This window comes from Cygnus olor, chromosome 2, assembly GCF_009769625.2.
Source record: "Cygnus olor isolate bCygOlo1 chromosome 2, bCygOlo1.pri.v2, whole genome shotgun sequence".
NCBI classification, from domain to species: Eukaryota; Metazoa; Chordata; class Aves; order Anseriformes; family Anatidae; genus Cygnus; species Cygnus olor.
Window position 1 is genome coordinate 100,175,723 of NC_049170.1, and position 11,149 is coordinate 100,186,871.

General features: G+C 45.7%; 1 protein-coding gene and 1 long non-coding RNA gene across 3 annotated transcripts; both read left to right on the top strand.

Moving 5' to 3' along the window:
* The first annotated feature begins 4,525 nt into the window (after positions 1 to 4,525).
* LOC121066293 lies at positions 4,526 to 6,310 on the top strand. Of its 2 annotated transcripts, none has more exons than XR_005817641.1 (3): positions 4,526 to 4,851; positions 5,134 to 5,220; positions 6,126 to 6,310. It is a non-coding gene; the product is annotated as an uncharacterized LOC121066293 (long non-coding RNA). The 2 variants fall into 2 exon arrangements; XR_005817640.1 differs by having other exon boundaries at positions 4,526 to 4,704.
* A 111-nt stretch (positions 6,311 to 6,421) lies between these two features.
* On the top strand, positions 6,422 to 9,957 carry CBLN2 (cerebellin 2 precursor). The gene is made up of 3 exons (XM_040549583.1): positions 6,422 to 6,748; positions 8,857 to 8,976; positions 9,264 to 9,957. The coding sequence occupies exons 1-3, from the start codon at positions 6,422 to 6,424 to the stop codon at positions 9,459 to 9,461; spliced, it is 645 nt and encodes a 214-aa protein (XP_040405517.1). The 3' UTR covers positions 9,462 to 9,957.
* The last annotated feature ends 1,192 nt before the right edge of the window (positions 9,958 to 11,149 follow it).

Below are 11,149 nucleotides of genomic sequence, written 5' to 3' on the forward strand. Positions count from 1 at the left end.
TTAACTTCAAAGAACTTTATATATATTGGCTCTGATTCTGAAGGGATTTCCTGAAAGGAAACTCGCAAATGTGATATGTTTATAGCAACCTTTTGATTAAAATTCTCATTTAAAGTTTTCAGTCTCTGAATTCAGTTGGGAGGCTCAGAGGGAAGATATTAGGTACACACATACATTATTGCAGGTGTAATAGTATAGATGAAGTCTTAAGTTCTGTTAGTATAGAGATACATTTAAAAAATATGCTTCTCTGATTTAAAACATCAAGTTGTAATTTGGTATGACTGGAAGGTGCAGACACAAAGCTTAGGCACACAGGCAGTGCCAAGCATTGCATATAAAAGAAATAAGTATTGCTACTAGTCTAATGTGATAAACATCACCCCAAGTGTTTTCTCTTTTTACATTAAAAAACAAACAAGCAAAACTCAGACCCTGAAACATTAGGGGACACTGGGTTGCTCTCTTCTGTTATCAAGTTATCAAGTTAAAAGCTGTTATTTTGGAAAGAATAATCTCAGACAATAGAAGAAAGGTGCTCAACATCATTGTTCTGAGGACATGACCAAACCTTGTAGACTGCACTTAAGTGTTGAATGCACTGACTCTATAGGAGACTGCACGCACATTGCCTGAACATTTCTGATTTTCCTGGTTAGAAAAAAAAAAAAAAAAAAAAAAAAAAACACTAATCTCTGAACTATTTTTCAATTTATTTGACATCTGCATTTCTAAATTCTCTCAAGCACACCAGAATGGCCTGAAAATTTGTTGGTCAAGGAGGCTGGTGATAGAGTCAGAACATTATATTAGAAAAAAAAGGCACTACAGAATAACTTTCATTTTAGAAACTATTAATCCCCTCTCCTCCTGGAGCTCAAATTCCATGAAATGAGAGAGATTAAACAGAGTAAAGCAGCATATTGCTAAGTGCAAACCATTCCACTGTGGGGACTATTTATTGAACATAGCTGGTACAGTATGTAAGGTAGCAGCATCACAAATTTGTCTTAGAAGAGTGCATTTAAATATCACAGCACAGCCATATGTAAGAGCTTGGGTACCACCACAGTTACTCAGTATTTCATGTGCATTTCATCTCCATGGGATGTACAAGACTCTATTCAACAACATTTTAATAAAAGAATTGCCACATAAAAATTTTACTGAAGAAAAGCTTTGACAATATTTCAATAAGTTTGTACATCTGAAGAAAAAGTATTATCAAAGTAATTTTGAAAGTTAAAATATAATGACATTCAGAGATCTAATCTGATATTAAATGGTATTAAATCAGGGTTCTATGATGAATGACATTACTGCAATTAAAATTTATTCTAATTTCTTATTCTCTTTTTTTTTGTGTGTGTGTGTGTTTCATGCTTTCATTAATTATTCAATAAATTATTAGAAAATAGAGTTATTTTATGGAGAAAATTTCATGTTTCAAAACAGACTGCTGTCTTGAATTGTTTTGATATTTTTATGAGAACAAATAATGTGTTCTTGAGGAATTACACATATTTCTTTCAATGTACAAAACATTATGCAAATATTTCTGAAATTATATCAGCCATCATATTCCATATGAGGATGTGTCATGCAAAAGTCCTGACCTTCCTATGAAAGGAGTACTTCTGCAATTAAGAACTGACACCTCAGAAACACTCATGATAAATCTTCCTCTTCAGGAGAAAATATAACATAACTGCCTTGGTTGATGTGTGAGGCATTAAGGCTCAGGAGAAGAGAAATCTAAGCATCTCTGTGAATGAATTCTAATTTTTTGTTTGTTTGTTTTGTTTTTCCTGTGTTGTGTACACTTGAAAATATTGTGCATGTTATCATCAGAAAGTTATATAATCTTTGCCATAACTGGTAGGTATAATGACATAGCTGGTAGATCTAAAACAATCTGCCCTAGTGCCCTAATAGACAGATAAAGAAAGAACTACTGATTTGAATTTACAAAGCATTATTTTACTCATATTATTGGTTGAATTTAACAGAAAGCTTACTTTCACAGATTGGGGAATGGAGGTGGGCGGATAGGTGTTACCTCAATTGATTTAACCACAATTTGTGGTTAACACTTTCTCTACCAGTAGCTGTTTGCAAAGAAAACAAGAATCAGATTTATTAAATTCCATTTGTTTATGTTTTACAGTACACATTTTTGAAGGATATAATTCATGAAGACCATGTGTAGCAAGTTAAATGGTAGTCTATTTAATAAATGTGTACTCATTCTTCTGTAACCTGGATGATAAATATATATATATATACATATATACATATATATGTTCCTGTCACAAACTTATACTAATATTATGGGAAGACAAAAGTGTGTTTCACACTAAATGAACATTCCCCTTTTTTCTGTGTTTTATTCATCTACTTATATATGTAACATCCAGATACATACAAATATCTGTGAACTAATTTCAGGAATGGATATGCATGTGTTTTCTTTGGGAAAGAAGTGTCCCATTTTGTTAGGCATTAATGTAAATAATGCATGGGAAACAGTTGGGACTTACTGATCAAAATACCTTTCTGGTGATTTAGTAGTTGAGACAAGAAGTTTTTCCCCTTGAAGCCATTGGCTTAAATGAGTTCAAGGTGAATGCTAGCTTAAGGAAGGCCCCAAAGAAGTGAGCAGTTTCATTTCCTGTAGAATTCCCATGCCATCAGGTGTCCCTGGTAGAAATTTTTGTATTCCTGGCAGTCTTGACAAAGTGATGAAAAATGGCACGAGCTTGATAACACACAGTTCTTTTCTGACATAAAGCAACTCTTTGAGCTCACAGAAAAAAAAAAAAAAAAAAGGACTGTATTTACATTATCTATTTTCTTTAAAAGTTACACTTTCTGAAGTCACGTCATAACTGAGTGAACTGCAATTAGTAATTCCAAATGTTGCGTTTTCAGCCTAGACACTCAGAAAAGAAAGGAAAATGCAAACATAATTCTTCCAGCCACATAGCTTCAAGAAAGCTGCAGATTTATCCATTAAGGACAGCATTTAATTAGAAATAACAAGTGGATATTTTTATTTTATTTTTTAATAAACACTCTAATGTTCATATAATTATATATTTGTTTAGAAATAAATATTCTTATTCTGTTCTTATTCTGTATTCTTTCCATTCATGCTTTACTGACAGTTCTTTTGCTATCTATAGAGAAGAGGGATTCAATAAGTGTGGGATTCATTCCCTGTGTTAAAAGAGAAGCAAGATTTTATGTTTTATTTATTTATTTATTTATATTATTTATTTATTTTTCTCTAGATGAACAGTAGATTCAAGAGCCTTCCAATTGCCTTTAGTTTTTATGCTCATCTTTCCTGAAAGCAGCATAAAGAAGTGATGATGTGCCATCACTCCCTCACCACTGGGCCTTATGTTGCAAGTCACATAAAACAAGGAACAAATCTTTTGGCTCTGCTTTCATCCCTTGTTTACACAACAGAGTAATAATCAATGACTAGTCTGATCTAAAGAGAAATAATAGCAGCTCCCCAGTGTACCAGACCCATGTGAGATTGAGTGTTGATGTCTTCTGGAGGAATTTTTGTGGTCCTTTTCATTGCATTGCAGAGTAGGTGCTGCCTTACAGCCACAGACTGGTTCCTGCTCTGATTTCTCATATTTGTTAATGCACACTTTTCAGCTTTCTACTGTCATCCCTCCATGCTTGAACTCAGGAAAAAGACCATCAAACACAAGTATTTCAGGCTTAGTATAAAATTCTCATTTGAAATAAAGAGCTATAGGTTCAGAATTTCCTGCACACTGCTTAGCTGTGCTTTCAGGGCATGATTAATTTCTCAGTGCAAATCATCAGGCAGACACCCGCAGGGGTTCCTTACTGGTGGCTAAAGCAAAAGATTGAAACAGGAGTGCTCATTCATAGATGAGATCGTAATTTTACTATGGAGATACACCTGCAATTTTTTCTCCAGCTCAAGAATGTTAGGGCTACCATTTAGATTTATATGCAGTTTTCTAACATGTTACTTTCAGATGCTGAAGTCTGCGATCAGGATCTTCAGGAAAACACCATATGCATCCAGAAAACCAATTTACAACAGAGGGAAATGCATTGAAAGGTGATGCTTTTTTCACAAAACTTCACTGCCAGACCTTCCCCTCCCTCTCAGCAGCCGAGACGCATGAAACATTTGCAGCCGGCGGTAGCGGCTGCTGACCTCGGCGGCCACATGCAGCATCACGACCGCCCTGCGAGGCCGCAGGGCCCCCCAGGCCCATCTCCCCTGGCCCCGCGGTCAGCGGGAGGGGACGACCACCCAATACCTCGGCCCTTTGGGATTTTCCCTCCCTCCCTTCTCCCGGCCCCGCCGCCGCCAGGTGGCGCCGCCCGCCCGCGCTTAGCGCCGAGCCGCGGGCGGTGCGGGTGCGGTGCGGGTGAGGGGCTGGGAGCAGGTGCGGGTGCGGATCCCGTCCCGGAAGCGGAGCCGGGAGCCGGGATAGAAATGCTTGGCTAAAGGGGGAGCCGCCGCCGAGCGAGGTCCGCCCGAGGAACCCTTCAGGGCGTCGTGGGCAGCCTTTGGGCTTGGCGCGCCCCAAACGAGGCGTCCACCTGAACGATTTGTATCCTCACTGTTATCGGCGGTAAAGTCTGTGAATCCGAGCAGCTTCCCGCTCGCGGTGCTGAGCCGTGTCGCCGCAGCGGCTGCCGGTACGCGCTAGCGCGTCGGTGGCGTGTTTGTACCGCGGCGTTTCAACTCGACGGGTGTAAGTGCCGGGAACGGGGGGACGGAGCCGGCACGGCTCTTCCCAGCTGCCGGCGACGAGCTGCAGCGGCCGCCCTGGGGAGACCACCCCGGTAGGAGCCCCGCGCCCCGCCGCTGCTGCCCGCGGAGGCGGAGCGGGAGGTGCCGGAGCTCCGCTGCCGGTGCCCGGATCCCTGCCGGGCGCGAGCGAGTGTGCGTGTGTCCGTGTGTCAGTGTGTGTGTGTGTGTGTGTGTCTGTGTGTCTGTGTGTGTGTGGTGAGGGGAGGAGGGAGGAAGTGGGGTGGTGGTGGTGCCGGCCGGGGGGGGGGGGGGTGGATTATTGGCGATGGGCGGGAGAGAAAAAGGCGACTCCTGTTTCCTTTTCTTTCTGCCAGCGCGATCTCGGCTCATTTTCTCTAAGCAATACAAGTTCACGGACGCGCTACCTAGCCAGCCCTCCTCTCCCGTCATGGACCTCCCAGGTAAAAAGGCTGTTCCCCTCCCCGCCGGCCGTTCCCTTTGCAAAATACGATTTTAAATATTAGCAGTGATAAGGTGCGGAGTAAGGCGAGTGGTAGAGATGCCTCGGGGGAAAAGTAGGGGGGATCTCCCGGCAGCGAGAGCTCAGTGTGTTCTGCTGAGCGGAGAAAACTGAGATGCAACTTCCCAGGGAGACGCCGGGTGAGGTTTTGCCTCTTGCGATGTGTTCTGCATGCCGGGGCGGGAGCCGGGGGATGCCTGAGCCGGCCGGCCGCTTCCTTCCCCAGAGTTTAGGGAGCCCCAGGGATCGGCGGCAACGACGGTAGCCTGGCCTGGGGACAAAGGGCTGGGAAGTACAAGAGACCCCCTAGCGCAGCAGCCCCCGGGCGGGGAGGAAGGAGGGCGGCGGCTCCCGGAGCCCGGCCGGGGCAGCGCTGCGGCGGGGGCGCGGGCTCCAGGGTGCCCCGGCGTCCTGCAAGCCCCAGGGATGGAGGAGCAGCGCAAGGCAGGGCGAGAGGGGGCGTAAAAATCTTTTTAGAGAATCTTCCCTAGTGGCTGGGGCGTTAGGAGACCGAGGTTAAAAAAAAAAAAAAAAAAAAAAAAAAAGCGGGGCTACGGGAGCTAGCGGGGTGCTGGAGTTCTTCGCTCGGTGTGGGGCTGGGAGGGGACCGCCCGCCGCGCCCCCGGGGTGCTCGGCAGTGCGTTCGGGGGCGAGCTCTGCCCCCCTGCCGCCTCCAAGTGCCGCTGGGGCTACACGGGGGAAAGAGCAGAGCAGAGCAGGGGAGGGGAGGCGCCGGGCAGCGCGGTGTCCCCCGAACCTGTTGTGCCGTCTGGGGCGGGGCGGGGGGGGATCCGCCGCCGGTGCCCGTCTCCCCCCTACCTCACCGCCGCCTTTTGCCCTTGCCAGGCTGCGCGCCGCCCGCCCTCTGAGGAGGCTCCTTCGCCCCGCGGGGAGGAAGAGGAGGAGGAGGAGGAGGAGGCGGAGGAGGAGAAGGGAGGAAGGCGCGGCCCCAGGCGCCGCCGCCCAGCCGCCGTCCCGCAGAGCGCTGGCCGCGGGGCGCCGCGGCGGCAGCAGGCGCGCAGCCCCCTCCGCCTCCCCGCGCCCGCCCGCCCGCGGCGGCGGCGGCGGCGGCAGCGGCTCGGGGCGCCCGCACGACGGCGGCGAGCCCGAGCGGCGGCGGCGGCGGCGTCCCGGCCCTGGGCATGGGGCGGCGGCGGCGGCGGGGGGCGCTGGCGGAGCCGGCGGGCGGCGGGTGCTGCTGCTGCCTGGCGGCGGCGCTGCCGCTGCTGCTGCTGCTGCTGCCCGCCGGGTGCCCGGTGCGGGCGCAGAACGACACGGAGCCCATCGTCCTGGAGGGGAAGTGCCTGGTGGTGTGCGACTCCAGCCCCTCGGCCGACGGCGCCATCACCTCCTCCCTGGGGATCTCGGTGCGCTCGGGCAGTGCCAAGGTGGCCTTCTCGGCCACCCGCAGCACCAACCACGAGCCCTCCGAGATGAGCAACCGCACCATGACCATCTACTTCGACCAGGTCAGACGCCACCCGCTTTGCCTCCGCTGCCCCCCGGCATCACACGCCTGATTTCCTTCTCGCTCCCCCGCCGCCTGCTAACGCTGACCCACCCGCTCCGTAAACACTTCACAGTTCCCCAGAAGGAGTTTGGGAAGTTCTCGTAGATGGCAGCCGGGCTTTCCTGGGGCGGCGGGGGGGCTGAACGGTCCTGTCCCACCGCTAACACGGAGTGAGAGGACCTCTGCCCTGGGACCCCGTGCCTCGGACCCTGGCGGGGGCGCCCCGCAGCCGAAGATTGCCCCGGGCAGTCAGGGGCGACCCCGCGGGGAGGGAGCGCATACTCATTTGCGGGGCAAAGGGAGCACAGCCGTTGGCTGATGGGCAGTCGCCAGATCTGCCGCTTCCGAGCGCGTCTGGCAGTGTCACGGCACCTCCCGGGGGATGGGAGGGCAGAGGAAGAAGAGGGTGTTCCCCGTGTACAACACCCACGCTATCAAACGAGGCGGGGGATGGCCCCGGTGGGTGAGGAGCGGGGTTATCCTGCATGGTTTATGCCAGACAGACGAACGGACGTCAGGCATCCCGAGCTGGTCGTTCTGCCCCTTCCCCGCCGTCTTGCCAGCCTCCCGGAGTCCATGCCCCGTCGTTCCGCTTGATTTTTTGCGATTAAATGTACTTAAAAAAAAAAAAATCTTTTTTTTCCTTTTTTTTTTTTTTCTTAATTGCCCCTGACACCTGAAGTGGTATTTCAGGGTCAGCCAAAATGTGCACACACACACTGTTCTTTTTTTTTTTTTTCCCCTCAATCTGTCTGTCCACCTGTCATTCATCTGTCTACTTGTTCCTCCTAATGAGTTTCCACAGCTATTCCTCGTGTACAAGATCCCATAATGTCAGACCAGCAGAGAAGAAAAAAAAAAGTTTCTTCATGTATAGCGTATTTTATATATGCTTTACCCCACAATGCTCAGTTCTCGGGAGTTCGAAGCGTTGTTCCCTCGGTTCCCACAATAACGGATTAGTTTTTCCCGCTTTCTTGGAAACAATGGGGTTTCACCCCTCGTGGGACCTCTTTTTTTTTTTTTTTTTTTCTTTTTTTCTGCTTCGTATTTTTCTTCGTTAATACTGAGCTCGCAGACTGCAAAACTGAGCGAAACTGTGCAGGAAACAGTGACAGCCGCCGGGCCAGGCGGGAGCGGGGACGTGGCCGAGCCCCATGGGGGCGAGCATGGCGGAGCAGCCGGCAGGTTCTCACCCCACGGGAGCGCCGCGGGAACGTGTTATTTATTTTTTTATTTATTTATTTTTATTTATTTTTTTCTGTTGCAACTTCTGACAGAGGGCTCAACTCTTTTTCTTTCTTTTTCTTTTTCTTTTTCTTTTTCTTTTTCTTTTTCTTTTTCTTTTTCTTTTTCTTTTTCTTTTTCTTTTTCTTTTTCTTTTTCTTTTTCTTTTATTTTTTTTAATTTATTTTGTTTTGAGAGCCGTTGAAATATATGGCGAACTGAGACTGTTGTTGGGGAAGAGGAGCAGGCTCCCGCCAGCCGCCCGAGGAGGTTGCAGGCCAGCCGACACAGCTGTCCAGAGAGACAGAGAGGCACGGGAAGCAGATGCTCCTGGTGCTGAGGATTCCCTATCCTCCTTTGTTCCTCTCAGATGAAAAATATCACGGTCCGATTTTAGCTGCATACGCTATTAAACTCGAGGGCAAGTCTTTTCAGCAGTGCTAGCTGAAAACGTACTTTTACTGATAAGTTCCAGGTTTGTCTTTCTACTTCACTCCCCACCACCGCCACCCCTTGCCACCGTTGCTTTATTGACAGCGCAGTGTGGACATTTGCACTTCATCCAACAGGCTTTGGAGCTCATCATTGCATAACTAAATCATTTATGATGTGATGTTTTTTAAATGCCTCTGTAACTTGTCTCCTTTCCCCTGCAGTGCACTTTTAATTGCACTGCAAATGCCATTTTGAGTACACTTTATATTGGTCATGGAGCTCATGTTGGATTTTCACTGTCACTTTGCTAAGGCAGGGTCTAATCTTTCTTTCTTTCTTTCTTTCTTTCTGTGTCTCTCCTCCACATCCCCCCTCCTTTTTTTTTCCCCTTTGTTTACTTTCCAGGTATTAGTTAATATTGGCAACCATTTTGATCTTGCTTCCAGTATATTTGTAGCACCAAGAAAAGGAATATATAGTTTCAGTTTCCACGTGGTCAAGGTCTATAACAGACAAACCATCCAGGTGGGTTGTGATCTAAAGAAGATGATATCTTGCCTTTTTCAAATGCTCTAGACTGCTTTTTTTTTTTTTTTTTTTTTTTTTTTTTTTTTTTAACAAACCCAGAAAGTAAAGAATGAGGTTGTAGGTTATTTTAATTAAAGGGGTCTCCATGCATGACAAAAATCATATATTGCCTTAGTTTAATTCATCCGTTTCTAACCTGTGCAAAAGTTTAATGAAGTGCACAGGACAAACAAGTCACTGAGAGCATTGACAAAACTCAGATTCTCTCTCTTTGCACTTTTTAGGTAAGTTTAATGCAAAACGGCTACCCAGTGATTTCAGCTTTTGCAGGGGATCAGGATGTCACCAGAGAAGCAGCCAGCAACGGGGTCTTGCTCCTCATGGAAAGAGAAGACAAAGTGCATCTCAAACTGGAAAGGGGTAACCTCATGGGAGGGTGGAAATATTCAACCTTTTCTGGCTTCTTAGTCTTTCCACTATAAAAGAAGGCCAAATAGGAGACAGATTCATGAGCTGGAGCAAAGATTCAGTCGTTAACAACACCCTGAACTTGGCAACACATGACAATATTTCCAGTCACCCTGTCAGACTGTCACAGTAGAAGAATGATAACCTTCTAAACTCCAATATTTACTTTGAATATTGACAATTCCTTGGGAACCTGCGCCTCTAATTAGTTTTAGACGACAGTGATCTTTAGGAGAAATGAAATTATCGACCTGAGCAATTTGTACCTGTGATTGTAAAGTCAATTTTGGATTTTATTGTTGGGATCGTTGACTTTCTTCTTCAAATATTTTTTCCCTCTCTTTAATTTTTTCCCCTTTTCTTTCTCTTCTTGTTGTCCCAATGAGACAAATAACTCGGACCACACTATTGCTTTGTCAAAGGCTCACGCCAGAGCCAGAAGAATGAAGTATTCAACTCAATGAGGTGTTCTTTCCATGCTTTATTTCTTTGTGTTGTATAGCCTTAAGGGGAAAAAAAAGGAAAAAAAGAAAAAGAAAAAAAAAAGAATTGCTTCAGTCTCAATCCTGTATTTTTCTGGGGGAGGGGGATTCTGAACATTACTGTGTCAAGAAGTGCTTTATCCAGTGAAGCAAAATTTGCACGATTGGAATCTCATTTGTTTTGTGTTGTTCGTGTTTTTTCATTGACTTTTTCTTTTTTTCTGATTTTTGTTTGTGTGCGCTAAAAATGTAAGCTAGATTGATCAATAAGGCAAAACAAAGCACATATATACCCTGTAGCTCTAAGTAAAGCTAACCAGTGAACAATTCTGTCTGCACTTTCTAGCTGATCTTTATAGACCTACTTAGAGAAAGAGAGAGAAAGAGTAAAAGAGCTACATGATTCTTCAATTACAATCTGGAAACCAGTAAAGGAACTGACATTTCTGAATTGTCCTGACATTTCTAGAAGCAGCAATGGAGGCTTTGAATATCTTATTTGAACATGCCCTAAGATATATCCTTTCTTTGCATTACCAACCATGTTTTGGGTGCTTTTAGTTTATATTTGATATATTTGTTCACTAATGCTTGAGTACACATTGTGGGAGCCCAGAAAGATGGTGGAGTAAATTCTTCCTCTTCCAAGTTAACTAAAATCATCTCCAATTGACCTGTCCACGGCAAGTATCTGAGGAGCTACCCTTAACATCTTTGACAGCATTTGGGAGAGGGGCCTCAGAGGATCAGCAAATGCACCTGAAGTTACGCAGATGCCGTGTATTTATTAGTCATGTGTATTCTTCTCAATACAAATAACCTCAGAATTGCGGCATTGGAATGTGATCAGTATTGGTTAGGAAAAGCTATAACTCCAATTGACAACAGGTAAAATACCAGGCTAATGTCAAATACATACTTTTACCTCATTCTCATTAAATAAAACTTATTTCTTCACTTATTTATGACAGTGTGCTGAGGAAATTCTTGCATGAGGAGGTCCAGAAGGAACATTTGTATTTTTTCATATGATTTTAACTTAATTAATCTAATTTAAAATATTTCATCTTGCTATTAATCCCACAAGAGTGGATGTGTATAAGAATTTAGTTTTCTCAGATTTACTCCTCTGCCACAAAAAAAAAAAAAAAAAAAAAAAGCAAAGGCATTTGCTGCAAATCGGTGGTAGCTAATGTTGTATTTCAGAATTATGGTGGACG

What these genes read in the sequence shown, in the direction of transcription:
- CBLN2 (XM_040549583.1), top strand. Translation starts at nt 6,422, where the DNA reads ATGGGGCGGCGGCGGCGGCGGGGGGCGCTGGCGGAGCCGGCGGGCGGC. An exon ending in TGACCATCTACTTCGACCAG is followed by an intron (nt 6,749 to 8,856) that starts GTCAGACGCCAC and finishes TTTACTTTCCAG; the next exon opens with GTATTAGTTAATATTGGCAA. An exon ending in ATAACAGACAAACCATCCAG is followed by an intron (nt 8,977 to 9,263) that starts GTGGGTTGTGAT and finishes TGCACTTTTTAG; the next exon opens with GTAAGTTTAATGCAAAACGG.